The sequence below is a fragment of the Podarcis raffonei genome, chromosome 12 (assembly GCF_027172205.1).
Source record: "Podarcis raffonei isolate rPodRaf1 chromosome 12, rPodRaf1.pri, whole genome shotgun sequence".
Lineage (NCBI taxonomy): Eukaryota > Metazoa > Chordata > Lepidosauria > Squamata > Lacertidae > Podarcis > Podarcis raffonei.
In genome coordinates, this window is record NC_070613.1 from 4,429,399 (window position 1) to 4,446,785 (window position 17,387).

Here is a 17,387-nt window from a genome sequence, read left to right on the forward strand (position 1 = left end):
CTTTGCGTCTTATGGAGTGAATGCGTCGGCCCTGGAGCCAAATTGCCCAGGGGCAAAAAACAGATTATGCTCTTTTTTTTTTGAAAGAGGGAAGTGTGTGTTGAAACAAAGCTGCTGATCGTTTGCCAATGGGGAGAGAGATAAGGGACGCTAGAGATAAAGGAGGCTGCCTGGGAGGGGGTAGGTAAAGACAGTAAAGGGGGGGAAACAGGAAGACTAAAGCAATAAGGAGAGAAATTAGAAGAAAAGGAAGAGCAAAAGACTGCTCCAGCTAAGGAAAAGACACTAAGGCGAACAAGAGGGAAGGGAGTGTTGAAAGGAAACAGCTGATCAATGGGATCTGAAGAGAGGTAAGGGACGCTAGCGGAGGCTGCCTGGGAGGCGGGAGGTAAAAGCCCATGGATCCTCAGGATTTTTACATTGGGTCACCCCAAATTCACCATCAGATCACATAGCATGTCCATGGCTGCAGCCTGCACCAAAAAAATCATGCACCCACTGTTTCCTGGGGCTGCAATGGTGCAAAAATGTGGTTGCAAAGCATGGATCCACATGGATTCTCAGGATTTTTGCATTGGGCTACCCCAAACTCACTGTCAGATCACATGTCTGTGGACACAGCATGAACCACAAAAATCATACATCTACTGTTTTGTTCAGAATATTTTTTTTCCTTGTTTTCCTGCTCTAAAAACTAGGTGCGTCTTATGGTTGGGTGCGTCTTATGGAGTGAAAAATACGGTATGTATATTGCCTAAACATTGTTGACAAAGCTCACCTCCAACTGCTGCAGATTTTTCTGGAGGAATGCAGAAAAAAGCTTCATAGGTTTACTGAACTCGTCCCGTGAGGCCCGAGTTCGAAAGGCGCTTTGCACACCTTCCGGATCATAAAGGCAGTTCCCATCTCTCTTCCGGCTCGGGAGTCTTTGCTCGCCTCCTCGTCTTCCTACCAGCCTCTGACTGGTTTCCAGGTAGCGACCACACGCCCCTCGCTGTGGACGTAGTAGACAGGATGCATGGCAGCCGTGGCGCAGGCCTGTCGGGGGCACAAGAGTTGTGTACAGAAGCTGAAGAAAATGTTTAAAAGGACATTTGTAAAAAAAAAACCATGGTCTGAAGCTCAACATCAAAAAAACGAAGATCGTGGCCACTGGGCCCATCACCTCCTGGCAAATAGAAGGGGAAGAAATGGAGGCAGTGAGAGATTTTACTTTCTTGGGCTCCATGATCACTGCAGATGGTGACAGCAGTCACGAAATTAAAAGACGCCTGCTCCTTGGGAGAAAGGCGATGACAAACCTAGACAGCATCTTAAAAAGCAGAGACATCACCTTGTCAGCAAAGGTCCGTATAGTTAAAGCTATGGTTTTCCCAGTAGTGATGTATGGAAGTGAGAGCTGGACCATAAAGAAGGCTGATCGCCGAAGAATGGATGCTTTTGAATTCTGGTGCTGGAGGAGACTCTTGAGAGTCCCATGGACTGCAAGAAGATCGAACCTCTCCATTCTGAAGGAAATCAGCCCTGAGCGCTCACTGGAAGGACAGATCCTGAAGCTGAGGCTCCAAGACTTTGGCCACCTCAAGAGAAGAGAAGACTCCCTGGAAAAGACCCTGATGTTGGGAAAGATGGCGGGCACAAGGAGAAGGGGACGGCAGAGGACGAGATGGTTGGACAGTGTTCTTGAAGCTACCAGCATGAGTTTGGCCAAACTGCGGGAGGCCGTGGAAGACAGGAGTGGCTGGCGTGCTCTGGTCCATGGGGTCACGAAGAGTCGGACACGAATAAACAACTAAACAACAACAACAAAACCAGAAGCATTTCTGTTAGGGATCGTAGGACACGACATGCCAAGAAAAAGCAAAGAACCTACCGTATTTATGTACACTACAACAGCGGCAAGAGTCTTGATAGCACAAGGATGGAAGAATGAGGAAACCCCGACAAAAGAACAGTAGCAAGAAAAATGGATGAACTATGCAGAACTGGCGAAATTGCCATACAAACTCTGAGATAAGGAACTTTTAAAAATTTACTTTTGTCTTTTTAAGTAAATGGACTCATTGGCAGGTTTTGAATAAACATACACAGATTTATGGACTGTTAACACAGTAGACAGATAATATAAGGATTTATACAGTTTTACAGTATGCAGAGAACAATATATTGTGAGAAATCAGAGAGAGGAGCTGGGGGCGGGTTTGATGGGGAGGTGGGGGGGAAGGAAAAAAAACGAATATTCCATAGGACGCACAGACTTTTCCCCTTAGATTTTAAGACGGAAAAACTGCGTCCTATGGTGCGAAAAATACGGTATGTTGTACCTACAGAAAAACCGTAAAGGGTTTGAGTAAACACTACCAATTAACAACGTAGAAATTAAGATGTAAAAATGGGAAAATAATAAAGTGCAAGAGGAAATGTGAAAATAAGTAGGGTATAAAAATGTGAAGAATGTAATAATATTTAAGTTAAAGACTGCATATTAAAGTAAGATAAAACAAGCAGGGATAAGCAAACGTTCAAAGAACCAGAAAAGGAAGTTGAGGGAAGTCGTGAGGGTTTTTTTGGGGGGGAATTTATATCCTATTTTGTTTTTGAGATAATGTTGATTGTAATGATGATAAAATCTGTAAAACTCAATAATTATTCACCCCCAAAAAAGAGTTGTGTGTGTGTGTGTGTGTGCAAGAGAGAGAGGATCAAGAGGGAAGACCCCCCCACACACACACACAGAGGCACAGAGGGAAAGGCACTCTGAACATGGTCAGAGACGCTCTTCCCTCCAGCGAAGCTGAAGGCACGCCAGCGTCTCAGCGCACAAATGCTCTCCAGTGCGCAAGCCGTACTTACGTGATAAGGGATCAACACCAGGAGGCTGCCCAGGGGGAACTGGGCAAAATCCAGCTTGCCTGCCACGGGTTCGATTCTGCCGTGCTCCTGGGTCATCCCAACCAACCTGCAGAGGGAAAAGAGGGATCCGTAAGCCCGTTAGGATTTGCTTCGGAGTCTCTGGTCCCTCCTACACTGCCTCAGGTTGCCTATTGACATCAGGCCGGTGCCGCAAAGAGAACAGGGAAGACGCCTGCCTGAAGTCAAGTGGCAGGGAGTTCCGGGGGTTAGGTGCTGCCACACGAAAATAGCCATCTCATGGGTGTGAGGCAGACATGGTACCGTAAGGTGGCAGCCGCATTTGGGAGGACGGTGTACATTCTGGCCGCCTCACCTCAAAGAGGAGATGGTTAAGTTGGGAAAAGGTTCAGAAATGGGCGCCAAAATTATTGAGGGGTTTTACAGACTCCCCGGTGCAGTGCTTTGGGCTTTTTCGTTTAGAGAAAAGGCGAGTAAAAGGCGAAATGGGAGACATTTACAGTGGTACCTCGGGTTACAGACGCTTCAGGTTACAGACACTTCAGGTTACAGACTCCGCTAACCCAGAAATAGTACCTCGGGTTAAGAACTTTGCTTCAGGATGAGAACAGAAATCGCGCGGCGGCAGCGGGAGGCCCCATTAGCCAAAGTGGTGCTTCAGGCTAAGAACAGTTTCAGGTTAAGAATGGACCTCTGGAACGAATTAAGTTCTTAACCCGAGGTACCACTGTATAAAAAAAATATTCCCTGGAAAACCTACGATTTACTGCCAAATCAGAACAAACGTTTCCTGCGGTTTGAGGCTTGTTATGATTCAGGAGCAAATTTGCGGGTTTTCGTACAGAAAAGGCAAGACAAAGGAAGGCGTTTCTGAACTGTGCCCAGAAATCGTGGGACAAACGGAAAAAATTGTGGGATGCCATGAGGATAATAATAATAATAATAATTATTATTATTATTATTATTGATACCCCGCCCTCTCTGGCCAGAGCTGGGCTCAGGGCGGCTAACACCAGTAAAATAACAGTAAAAACATAATGGGGGAGGGGACCAATTTAAAATACAGGTTAAAATGCAGTTTAAAATGCAGCCTCATTTTAAAAGTAGCCCGTAGATCAAAACCATAAGGGGAGGGAAACATAAGGGTCAGACTGAGTCCAAACCAAAGGCCAGGTGGAACAGCTCTTTCTTGCAGGCCCTGCGGAAAGATGTCAAGTCCCGCAGGGCCCTGGTCTCTTGGGACAGTGCGTTCCACCAAGTCGGGGCCAGTGCTGAAAAGGCCCTGGCCTTAGTTGAGACCAATCTAACCACCTTGCGACCAGGGACCTCCAAAGTGTTGTCAGATAAGCCCTGAGACAGTATGCTGGGGAGACATGTGACAGCGGTAGGTAATTGCTTGTGTTCTGGGCTTCCCCAAGTCAGGATCCACGTCTAGATGGGCCTTTGGTCAGATCCTGCAAGATCCTGTTGTTGTTGTTGTTGAGTCGTTTAGTTGTGTCCGCCTCTTCGTGACCCCCTGGACCAGAGCATGCCAGGCACTTCTGTCCTCCACTGCCTCCTGCAGTTTGGTCAAACTCATGCTGGTAGCTTCAAGAACACTGTCCCACCATCTCGTCCTCTGTCGCCCCCTTCTCCTTCTGCCCTCCATCTTTCCCAGGGTCTTTTCCAGGGAGTCTTCTCTTCTCATGAGGTGGCCAAAGTCTTAGAGCCTCAGCTTCAGGATCTGTCCTTCCAGTGAGCACTCAGGGCTGATTTCCTTCAGAATGGAGAGGTTTGATCTTCTTGCAGTCCATGGGACTCTCAAGAGTCTCCTCCAGCACCAGAATTCAAAAGCATCCATTCTTCGGCGATCAGCCTTCTTTATGGTCCAGCTCTCACTTCCATACATCACTACTGGGAAAACCATGGCTTTTACTATACGGACCTTTGTTGGCAAGGTGATGTCTCTGCTTTTTAAGATGCTGTCTAGGTTTGTCATTGCTTTTCTCCCAAGAAGCAGGCGTCTTTTAATTTCGTGGCTGCTGCCATCAAGGTTGTGTCATCTGCATATCTGAGGTTGTTGATATTTCTTACAGCAATCTTAATTCCGGCTAGGGATTCATCCAGCCCAGCCTTTCGCATGATGAATTCTGCATAGAAGTTAAAGAAGCCGGGAGACAATATGTCAGGGAACTGCCATCGGAGCCAGAGGCGGAGGGAAGGCTCCAGAGGGATGCCGGAGAGGGTCCCAGTAGGGAGAGAGGCAGCCCATCTGCTGGGGAAGGAAATCAGCGTAACACCAGTGGAGAAGGGGGGCAGATGGGGGAATCGGAGAGGAGGCTCCAAGACTCCTCGCCGGAGACCAGCGGAGAGAGTACAGATACTCTGCTACCCACACCCACCCTGCGCAGAAGACTTCTGCGCAGGGAGAGTAGGAGGAGACTTGGCGTCAAAGAACTTCTTTGCTGGAAGAAGTTCAAGAAACGCCCACTGACGGATTCTGCCAGCGACTGAGACAGCCAGGAAGCTAGAGGCTGTCCAGACAGAAAGGGTTCAACCAGGTAACCTAGCCAGGAGTGGCGGCAACTTACGCACGAGCAACCCCTAGAACCATTACACAATATATTTAACTTATATGCAGAATTCATCATGCGAAAGGCTGGGCTGGATGTAGGAAAGCCAAATTTTGGAGGCTGTTCCTTTTAAGATGTTGACAAGGCCAGGATCAACAGCACCAAAGCGAGCTCCATTTACTTGAGGTTGGGATGGCCTTCCACCAGGGCGTAGCCTGTCGGCAGCTGCCCCAGGCTGTGGAGACTCAGGCCAGTCCAGCCGCAGTCCACCAGCATCTGGTTGCGGTGTGGGTAGTGGCCAATCACCCTGGTCAAAACCCGGACGGCGATGTCCTCCAGTTGGCAGGAGCCAATCATCATCTGCTGGGCATCTGGAAGGGAGAGAGGGACAGGGGGAGTTTCTCATATAAATGAATTCAAATGAAATTGTTCCGGGGACACCACAGAAAAGGCCCCGCTGCTGGGAGGCGGCGGCTTTGAGGGCTGCATTCCATCCTGTGCAAGATTCAGAGGGTCATAGGTCAGTGGCGGACGGGGCCATAGGTAATAGTGACCACCGAGATCTCTGTGAAAAGAGGTAAAAGTAAAGGGACCCCTGGCCATTAGGTCCAGTCGTGGCCGACTCTGGGGTTGTGGCGCTCATCTCACTTAATTGGCCAAGGGAGCCGGCATACAGCTTCCGGGTCATGTGGCCAACATGACTAAGCCGCTTCTGGCGAACCAGAGCAGCGCACAGAAACGCCATTTACCTTCCCGCCGGAACGGTACCTATTTATCTACTTGCACTTTGACGTGCTTTCAAACTGCTAGGTTGGCAGGAGCAGGGACCAAGCAATGGGAGCTCACCCCGTCGCGGGGATTCGAACCACCGACCTTCTGATCAGCAAGTCCTAGGCTCTATAGTTTAACCCACAGCGCCACCTGGGTCCCTCTCTGTGAAAAGAGATTGATGGTTAAATCGCTCAGATCAAGGGAAGTCAAAGGACTGCTCTGTTCTGCCTTGGTCAGACCACATCTGGAGTTCTGTGTCAAATTCTGGGCACCACGATTCAAGAAGGATGTTGACAAACTGGAAAGGTGTACAGAGGAAAGTGACTGAGATGATTGAGGGTCTGGAAATCAAGCCGGATGAAGAACGGTTGAAGGAGCTGTGGATGTTTAGCCTGGATAAGAGGAGGCCGAGAGGAGATCTATGAGAGCCATCTTCAAATATCTCAAGGGCTGTGACATAGACGGTGGAGCAAGCTTGCTTTCTCCTCCTCTGGAGGGTGGGACTCGAACCCGTGGCTTCAAGTTACAAGGAAGGAGATTCGGACTAAACGTGAGCAATAACTTTCTGATGGCGAACAACAGTGGCAAGAGTACTGTTAGCCCAGAAATGGAAGCAAGAAGAAATTCCAGCGAAAGAAGAATGGCAGACAAAAATAATGGACTACGCAGAATTGGACAAAATGAGAGGAAGGATTCGAAACCTGTGGAACCAGAGATTTACAGAAGATTGGAAGAAGTATACAAATTATTTGAAGAGCAACTGTAATCGACAAATTACGCTAGTAGGACTACAAGAAGTTTTCTAAGGCGAAATATACGAAGTGTTATGAAGCAGAAAAAGAGAGAGATATTGGTTATGGATTTGAAATGTAATAGGGAAAATAAGAAATGCATAATAAGAGAATAGATTGGAAAATTTTCAGACAGGACTGATGGAAGACAAAAAATTGAATAAGATGGAAAAGTATGTTTAATTACTGTTGAAAATGATATGTTAAAAAACTAATAAAATTTATATTAAAAAAATAACTTCTGACGGCGAGAGCCATTCGACGGACCACTTTGGGAGATGGTGGGCTTTTCTCCCTTGGGGGTGTTTAAAGCAGTGGTCGGATGGCCACCTGCCAGGGATTCCTTTGCGGTGATTTCTGCATTTCAGCGGGTTGGACTGGGTGGCCTTTGGGGGTCCCAGCGCTACAAATCTGAGATTCCTGCACAGGAAAGTAAAGGTAAAGGTAAAGGTAAAGGTAAAGGTACCTCTGACCATTAGGTCCAGTCATGGCCGACTCTGGGATTGCGGCGCTCATCTTGCTCTACAGGCCGAGGGAGCCGGCGTACAGCTTCCGGGCCATGTGGCCAGCATGACTCAGCCGCTTCTGGCGAACCAGAGCAGCGAACGGAAACGCTGTTTACCTTCCTGCCGGAGCAGTACCTATTTATCTACTTGCACTTTGACGTGCTTTCAAACTGCTAGGTTGGCAGGAGCAGGGACTGAGCAACGGGAGCTCACCCCGTTGCGGGGATTCGAACCGCCAACCTTCTGATTGGCAAGTCCTAGGCTCTGTGGTTTAACCCACAGCGCCACCCGCGCCCCTGCCTGGACCGCTGGGGACCCCTCTCAGACACTGCGCCGCTCTTCTGACGCTGTGCCAAATGTCGCCAGCTCAAGGAGCCTCCCGGATCACGCGGGCAGATTTATTCTTTCCCTGCAGGGGGACAGATTCCCTCGCTACCCCTCTCTGCCAGCATAGCTTTGCAACGAGCTCTGTGGGGGAAGAGAAACACATGGAAAGTGTTACTGGAAACGGAGGAGTAAATCTACATAAATTATGTGGGAGGGGGGGCGAGAGAGAGAGAGAGAGAAAGGGAGTGAACTTCCATTTCTGGTGAATCTTTCCAGCAAAAAAAGCCAAAACAGGTGGGGCTGGCATGCCATTGTTAACTTTTTCCATCTGCCTTTTCCAATGGGAGCCTTTCTGCATGCACAGCACAGTGGCAGAGTCGTCTCCAGTTAGAAAAACAGATCTCAGGAACTTCCGCAGAGCAGCCCTCTCAGCCAGAGAGGACTTGGAAGTCTGCTGCAAGCCAGAGCCTGGCAAGCTTGCTGTTCTTTGCGGAGCTGGTGCTACCATAATGGCTTCTATTCCTCGCACGGAGCTGCCTGAGCTTTGAGATCTTCAGGGGAGGCCCATCTCTCAGTCCTGCTACCCCCTCCCGGGCATGATAGGTGGGCAGGGCCTTCTCGGTGGTGGCTCCTCCCAGGCAACTTTGGAACTCCCTGCCTAGAGAAGTGAGACTGGCTCTCTCCTCGATGTCTTTATTATTATTTATACCCCGCCCATCTGGCTGGGCTTCCCCAGCCACTCTGGGCGGCTTCCAACAAAATATTAAAATACAGTGGTACCTCAGGTTAAGTACTTAATTCGTTCCGAAGGTCTGTACTTAACCTGAAACAGTTCTTAACCTGAAGCACCACTTTAGCTAATGGGGCCTCCTGCTGCCGCCGTAGCACGATTTCTGTTCTCATCCTGAAGCAAAGTTCTTAACCTGAAGCACTATTTCTGGGTTAGCGGAGTCTGTAACCTGAAGCATATGTAACCTGAAGCGTATGTAACCTGAGGTACCACTGTACCATAATACATCAAACATCTAAAGCTTCCCTAAACAGGGCTGCCTTCAGATGTCTTCTAAAAGTCTGGTAGTTGTTTTTCTCTTCGACATCTGATGGGAGGGCGTTCCATAGGGCGGGCGCCACCACCGAGAAGGCCCTCTGCCTGGTTCCCTGTAACCTCACTTCTCGCAGGGAGGGAACTGCCAGAAGGCCCTCGGAGCTGGACCTCAGCGTCCGGGCAGAACGATGGGGATGGATACGCTCCTTCAGGTCTACTGGACCAAGGCTGTTTAGGGCTTTAAAGGTCAACACCAACACTTTGAATTGTGCTCGGAAATGTACCCGAAGGAGCAGGATGTGTCCCCCATCCAGAGCTACTGCCTCCTCCCTAAATACTCCATGCATCCCACGTACCTTACCATAAAAGAGAAAGTTCCCAGGGTGGACTTCGCTGAGTTGGGCCATCTCAGGCACCGGGTGGCTGCAGGAGGGAGTGGAACCGATACTGCAGATGGAACAGGCCACCCCGGCTTCTTTCAGCCTGGAAGAGATGGGAAAAGGTTAAATTATGGTTACCAGACGTCCCCGTTTCCCGGGGACAGTCCCTGGATTGATAAATCTGTCCCCAGGCAATATCCGTCCCCGGATTTCATTGAATGTCCCCGGTTTTATATTTTAAGTGTTGTAGATTTATTAGTAGGGAGTGAATGTTGCATGATTGGTTCAACGGCCAAAAACACATCATGTGGGGACTTCTGGCGAGGCAAAATGGCGGGCGACACAGCAGTGAGCAGCTCCTGAAGCCAGCCAGAGCCAATTGCACTACCATATAATATAATAATAATAATTTATTATTTATACCCTGCCCATCTGGCTTGGTCTCCCTGGGCAGCTTCCAACAAAGTACAGTCATACCTCGGGTTAAATACGCTTCAGGATAAGTATTTTCGGGTTGCGCTCTGCGTCGATGAAAAGATTTAAGGATGTTAATGTTCAAGTTAAATTTTATAAGAACTGTGATTTGGAAAACCAAATCATATGCATTGAAATCCAAAGCATATGCATTGAAATTCAACCAAGGGAAGCGAGGAAGTCACTTAACAATGTTAATAAGTATATTTTTTAATAAGGTTATGATTTTTGTTTGTGAAAATCAATAAAATAAATTGGGGGGAAAATAAATGTACAATGTAGAAGGATCTCAGAAGAGTGAGGGAAGATAATGCTGCAAAGCTATAAGGCTGGCGGTGGGGTGGAGTTGAAGAAAAACCATCTCTCCTTCCTCTTGACCATTCCTTAAGTTTGCAAATGGATGTGAGATTCGAACTCGGGTCTTTGTGACTCACATAAGCCTCTGCAGTGCACAGGGCAGGGGCTCCTTCTTCTAAAAGCAGGCAGTGTTTAAACCCTCTGAAAACCTTTCTAAGTAGTATGGAGGCAAAACCAGCTGTTATTTTATTGGCAGCTGTGTAGGCGAGATGAGCCCAAGAGCCGAGAGGGCACAAATGTTGGCAACTCGTTTCTGTGCCCCTGGATGGCCCTGCCTGCCCCCAAACTCCCAAGGCTGCCCCCCCTGAAACTGCCTCTTTCCCCTCATTCGCCATGTCCGGTTGTGACACCACAGGAAGTTGGTAGGTTGTCTATGACATCACAGGTAGTGTGTAGCCAACGGCCACAGCTGGGGAAACATCTGCACAGCCCTCGCTGGCCTCACAATGGGGGGTACATCTCAGCAGTCATTTATTAAAAATGAGGTGCCCCCCCATTGTGAGGCCTGGGAGGGCTGTGCAGATGTTTCCCCAGCTGTGGCCATTGGCTACCAACTTCCTTATGATGTCACAAGGGGTGCAGCCCTTTCTTCCTGTGACATCACTACTTAGAAATTTCCACCTATAATAAAAACATGGCACAAAACAGGGATTTCTTTTCAGAAAATGTTTATTTTATAAAAAATTAGAAAGCCGTTTATTTAGAAAACAGGAGCTGTCTGGCTTAAGTCCTGCGGTTCTCTTCACGACTTTCACGGCTGGTCTCGGGGGAAACCTCGCCAGCTCCGGCCGTTCCTGAAAGGCAATCTGTGGGGTCAGTGAAGCAGAAGATCTTCCCCATTGCATACTCCATGGTCAGCTGTATCAAAACCCCAGAGAGATTTTTGGAAAAGATGTTGGCACCGCTAAAGGGACAGAACCCAGAAGTGAAAATAGGTTGGCTATTACCTGACTGTCACATATATGCTTGTCACATATAAAACAGCCTTATTGGAATTCATTAATTTGAGTTATTGTAAATAGTTGCTTGTTTCTGGGTCTTTCTTAATAGGTTTTATTGGATTGGCTGCTTCTGGAACTGGATCTTTAATGGCTTTTAGTGAAATACAATAAAGGATTGATTGATGAAAAGGTACTTTTTTCCTGAGATAACTTTCTCCCTGCATGTCACTCCTTGAAAAGATTTCTGTGCATAGATGAGACTCACTTTCATTGTTCTGTTCATTTGTGTGTTTGACCAGTGTTGTGTGGAGGGAAACGCAACCACTGGGATGAAAAATGCCCCCTCCTGCCCCACTGGGTTTCCGGTGTGGCCTTCACAGATACTGGCACAAATTGGGGAGGGGGGTGTTATATATCTCCTTGGTCAAAAGCCAAGGAGCCAATGGCTGCTGAGCTGCGCCCCTCATTGTGAGGTCTGAGGGGTGATGGCTATGCCTCCCCAGATGCTGCCATTGTGAGGCCACAAAAACATTGGGCAGCTGAGAGGGTATAAATGTTGGCCAAGTCAAAGGCCGAGGCAGTTGCCTCAGTGGAGGCACTCAGCTCGGGTGGTCTCCTGTCCCGTGGGGCAAGCTGGCCGGAGGAAGGAGGCGATCGCCTGGCGCTGGGATGCTGTGGAGCAAGGAGAAGGCAAGTTGAGGTTTACTTGCTGGTGGGATCGCACTTGAAGGTGGATGAAATTCAGCTCTGAAGCAGGGGGAGGTCTGGCAATGGACCTGGCGCGGCTGTTGGTGGTGGACGGATTGCCGGAAGGTTTGCATTCAGTGCCTGGTTGATGCCGCAAGGCTACAAGACTGGCCGAGGGGATGCAAACGGGTTTGGAAGCCTAGTTTGTTTATTAACAGGCGGACAAGCCGAGGAGGGAAGCTGCCCCTTTGGCGGCGGGTGAGTGTCCCTTGGCGAATTCTGTGGTGAGGGAGAGTTGCCCATCGGCTTCTAGTGGTGGCGCCTTGGTGAAGCCAGGTTCACATTTGGGGATGTCAGTGGAGGCCGAGAGGCCCGTGAAGCTGGCCGATCCATTTGTGAACGCTATCTGGTGACATTCACCTTTGTCTTTGGCCCTCAACCTAATGTCAACAGACCTACCTTTTGAGAATGTCAGCTTGCTGACATTCGTAGAGCTCTTGACCTTACGTCGACGGCCAAAGCGAGGAGGGAAACTACCCGGCACAGCCCTAGAGGTGGAAACCAGGGAAACCAGTGTAGTCCCATGTGGATCTACCGCTTCAAACTGGCGACCCTCCACTTCTGCAACCTGCCTTGACGGGGCAGGCCAGTCAGGGATGAAGTTGTCAGACCAAAGCCTGTGGAAGAGTCTGGGTGGACGCTGTGATAGTCGCCATCCCATCAACGTGTTTGCCTTTGCCTTTCAGGGACATCCAAAGCGGCGAAGTTTTCCCCAAGACCAGACAGTGGTGGCAAGCTAGCAATCGGAAGGAGGCGATCGCCTGGCGTTGGGATGCTGTGGAGCAAGGAGAAAGCAAGTTCCAGTTGACTTGCTAGTGGGATCGCTACCTGAAGGCGGCCGATATTCAGCTCTGAAGCTGGCTTACGTCTGGCGATGGACCTGGCCGGGCTGTTGGTGGTGGATGGATGCCGGAAGAGTTTGCATTCAGGCTAGCGGATGCCGCGAGGCTACGCCTGTCGAAATGGGTGCAAACTGTGGTTTGGAAGCCTAGTTTGTTTATTAACAGGCTGCCAAACCGAGGAGGGAAGCTGCCGCTAGGGCAGCGGGTGAATGCCCCTAGGCGGAAACCAGTTGTGATTTGCATTTGCATTTAAATGATGTCAGTGGAGGCCCTAAGCTGAAGCTGGCTGATATTTGCAGGTGTGGACCAGCTGGTAGTGAGGAGGGAAAGCTGCCCGTTTGGCAGCTCGTGGAGGCGTCTAGGTGAAGCCAGCGTTCACAAATAGATGCCAAGGGAGGCCGCAAGGCTGATGAAGCTGGCTGCTATTTGTGGACATGGCTGGCATTCACCCGTGTCTTTGGTCCATCCATTTAATGACAAAAGGCCTAGGCCTCTTGACATTAAACGGATGGCCAAATTGAGGAGGGAAGATGCCCGGCACAGCCATGGAGGTGCTCAACTGGAGCCAGCAGACTTCACAAATAGACTCCAGCGGAGGCCGCAAGGCTGATGAAGCTGGCTGCTATCTGCGAAAGAAAACTGGTTTTCCTTCATCTCCGGGAGCCTGCCCATTGCGCAGGCCTGCCAGAGGTGAAGTTGCCAGGCGGAAGCCAGGGGAGTCTGGGTTGACGCTGTCGGATGGTGGCCACCCCACTCATCTGTTTGCCTTTGCCTTTCAGGAACGGCCGGAGCCGGCGAGGTTTCCCCCGAGACCAGCCGTGAAAGTCATGAAGAGAACCGCAGGACTTAAGCCAGACAGCTCCTGTTTTCTAAATAAGCGGCTTTCTATTTTTTTTACAAAATAAATGTTTTCTGAAAAGAAATCCCTGTTTTGTGCCATGTTTTTATTATATGGGAAATTTCTAAGTAGTGATGTCACTTGAAGAGGGGGCTGCACCCCCTTGTGACATCACAGGGAGTTGGTAACCAATGGCCACAGCTGGGAAACATCTGCACAGCCCTCCCAGGCCTCACAATGGGGGGGCACACACCTCATTTTTAATAAATGACTGCTGAGGTGCCCCCCCATTGTGAGGCTAGCGAGGGCTGTGCAGATGTTTCCCCAGATGTGATCGTTGGCGACGGACTCCCTGTGATGTCATAGACATCTACCAACTCCCTGTGATGTCACAAACGGACATGGCGAATAAGGGGAAAGAGGCAGTTTCTGGAGGGGGGGAGCAGCCCCTGGAGTTTGGGGGCAGGCAGGGCCATCCGGGGGCACAGAAACGAGTTGCCAACATTTGCGCCCTCTGGGCTCTTGGGCTCATCTTACCTACGTAGAGGCCAAGAAAATAGAAAGAAATCACAACTGCTTTTGTCACCCCAACACTTATTGGTGGCTGGAGATAAGGGCATGAATTCAGAGGGAATGTAATGTAAAAGGACCCCACAGTGAAAGCAAACCCTCCAAGTGCTCCTATTTTCCAGGGACAGTTGCCCAACCACAGGACTTAAGCCAGCCAGCTTCAGTTTTCTAAATGAATAAATAAATGCCTTTCTAATTTATGTTTTTTAAATAAAGGTCTTTTTGAATACCAGTATTTTGTGCCACGTTCATTGTATGGGAAATCAAGGTCCTGAGTAAGATAAAGGGGGGAAATAATTAATAATACCTCAGCTCCAAAAACTAATGGTCTTGGAGCACTCCATAAACTAAGAAGTTTAGGGGATAGCTCGTAGTCCAGTAAGATTGTCTTCCATAATCTTATGGAAGGACGGTTTTAACAATGAGTCCGTAAGTGACTGTGGAGGCCAATTCTGGACCCACATGTCCTTCCACAGTGGAGACATTGGTTTCCGGGCGGGAGTTGATCACGGTGTGGATTTGCCAAGCGTGCCTTCCTCTTAGCACGTTTCTCCCTTGCGTCCTGAGTTCGAGTGTCTTCAAAGCCCAGGACACCTTTGGTAAAGGCTGTTCTCCAACTGGAGCGCTCACAGGCCCGTGTTTCCCAGTTGTCAGTGTTTATACTACTATTTTAAAGATTTGCCTTGAGACAGTCTTTAAACCTCTTTTGTTGACCACCAGCATTACGCTTTCCATTTTCAATGCAAGTAGAATAGTTGCTTTGGAAGATGATCATCAGGCACCCGCACAACATGGCCAGTCCAACGAAGTTGATGTTGAAGAATCATCGCTTTGACATGGGTGATCTTTGCTTCTTCCCGTACACTGGTAATAGTTTGCCTGTCTTCCCAAGTGATGTGTAAAATTTTTTGGAGACACCGTTGATGGAATCTTTCAAGGAGTTGGAGATGGTGTTTATAAGTGGTCCATGTTTCACAAGCACACAGTAATTGTTGGTAGCACAATAGTTTGTTGACAAGCATTTTGGTTTCCCTGCAAATGTCCCAGTCCTCAAACACTCTGCAGAATTGGATAGAATCGTGAGCAATAGGCATGCATGCAAACATAATTTTTTATTTGTATCCTGGCCTTTCCTCAGTTCAGACCGTGATCAAGGCGGCTTACGACATGGAAAAAGCCCATAATTACAAAAGTAGTCATGGAATTGCAGAGTTGGAAGAGACCCCCCAGTCATCTAGTCCAACCCCTACAATGCAGGAATCTTTTGCCCAGGATGAGACTTGAACCCACAACCCCAAAATGAAAAGTATCATTCTCCACCATATGAGCTGAATAAAACATTTTTTTAAAAAATTGCACAACCAAACGGAACCATTTCCACACAGATCACAACAAGAGCTAGAACAAAAAAGATACAAAAAAGCCCGCAACAAGAACCCTCCAAATATAACCGCAGCCCAAGAGTCTGTTCAACAGTCTCAGCTTTTGTAGCTGGAGTCAGTCCACGCCCTGCCTGCCCAGGCCTGGTGGGAAAAGGCTTGTAAGGCAGGGAGATGATACTCTTGAATTCCCAGGAAGATGGTTTCTGAATATATGAGACCCGGCACAGAATGCCAGCTTTTGCGCAAACCAAGAATCCAGTCCTCAACGAAGGTGAATATTGGAAGATTCAGAACGGATAAAAGAAAGCCATTTTTCTTTTTTCAATTTTTTTATTGATTTCCCAAAAAATTTAAACATACATACATACATCTTAATTATACTTAATCCAATCTTAGTAACATTATTCAGTGAAAACAAAAAAAAAATTTCTTTCCAGTAGCACCTTAAAGACCAACTAAGTTAGTTCTTGGTATGAGCTTTCGTGTGCATGCACACTTCTTTTTGTTTTGACTATGGCAGACCAACACGGCTACCTTTCTGTAACTGGAATTATTCAGTGACTTCCTCAAATCCCCCTGGCTGAATTTCAGTGTATATCATTGTAATGTCGGAGGGTATGCTTACCCCAATGCAAAAAATTACTCCACCCTCTCCACATTCACAGCCAGGCACTAAACCTCCCCAGCCATTCCCTCCAGGGTGTGAACCACGATCTGGCTTTGTGTGGGTGTGTTTGCAAGTTGTGTTGGCAAACATCAGCCACAACTTTCCCGGGGGCCTTTGAAGAGGTAGATTCAAAGGCCCTCACCTGAATTCAAAGGCCCTCACCTGAAACTAAGGGAGGAGGAGAAGGAGGGGCACAGCATAATATTAGCCGGGTGCCTCATAAAAGCAAGCCAGAGAGCTGCATTTATGGCCTTTTTAACATCAAGGGCAATTGGTTTGTATGCAGGAGTCCTCTGACCCATAAGCTACCAATAAAACTACTCAGGATCTCACAGGATGCGAGGCAAGCGTAGGGCAGTGAAAGGACTATTTGAATAAGTATTCTAATATTAAAGATATGTAACCACTTGAAAGAACCAATCAGGCTTAGGACTAAATTAGACTTAAATGTATAAATAAGAAAATGTACTATAAGAAAGGTAAAGAAATTGGAATATGACTGTAATATTATTGTTTTATGAAATGATGATATTGGAAACTGCTACATTCAAATTAAGAGGAAATTCAGATGGAGGAGATTAGATGAAGTCAACTAAAATGTTTATGAAAATGGATTTTAATTAATCGGTTGAGTTTCTTTTTTTCTGTTTAGGTATGTTAAGTTTGTTATTCTTTTTTCTTATTTTTCACTTTTTTTATTGAGTTGCTGTTGTTGTGTAGTTGCATATTCTCTTTTTTTGTTATGTCTATTGAAAATTAATAAATATTATGGTAAAAAAAAAAGGATTAACCTGGAGGGTGGGACTCGAACCCATGGCTTCAAGTTACAAGGAAGCAGATTCTGACTATATACCAGGAAGAACTTTCTGACGGCGAACAACAGTGGCAAGAGTATTGTTAGCCCAGAAATGGAAGCAAGAAGAAATTCTGATGAAAGTAGAATGGCAGACGAAATTAATGGACTATGGAGAATTGGACAAAATGACAGGAAGGATTCAATCTTCCCAATAATTTTTATTAAGTTCCCTACAATTATAACACATAATGCAACAAACGTTGCACAACCGAAAAAACAAATCATAACAAGAAACCAAAAAGAAAATACATCTTTTAAAAAACAACAACCAATAAACAATACAAACAAACTTAATTATTTAAAAATCCAAATTTATAAACATGTTACTTGACTTCCTCTAGTCCCTCACTACTGAATTTCCTTATATCTAAATGTAACAGCCTTCCAATATCATTAACAACAATATTCCAGTTATAATCAAATTTCTTCACTTTTCTTAGTGTTCTAAATCCCATTTATCTAGATAAATC

At 47.4% G+C, this 17,387-nt stretch overlaps 1 protein-coding gene across 2 annotated transcripts in view; it reads right to left on the reverse strand.

Annotated features, from left to right (window-relative positions):
• Positions 1-333: 333 nt before the first annotated feature.
• Positions 334-17,387, reverse strand: part of LOC128423870 (D-threo-3-hydroxyaspartate dehydratase-like) — a 28,764-nt gene continuing 11,710 nt past the window's right edge. For both annotated transcript variants that reach the window (XM_053409428.1, XM_053409427.1), the window contains 4 exons: positions 9,225-9,346; positions 5,605-5,794; positions 2,854-2,959; positions 334-1,038 (listed from right to left, as the gene is read on the reverse strand). In XM_053409428.1, the coding sequence (XP_053265403.1) occupies positions 949-1,038; positions 2,854-2,959; positions 5,605-5,794; positions 9,225-9,346 (508 nt within the window). In that variant the 3' untranslated portion in view covers positions 334-948. The remainder of the gene's footprint in view (positions 1,039-2,853; positions 2,960-5,604; positions 5,795-9,224; positions 9,347-17,387) is intronic.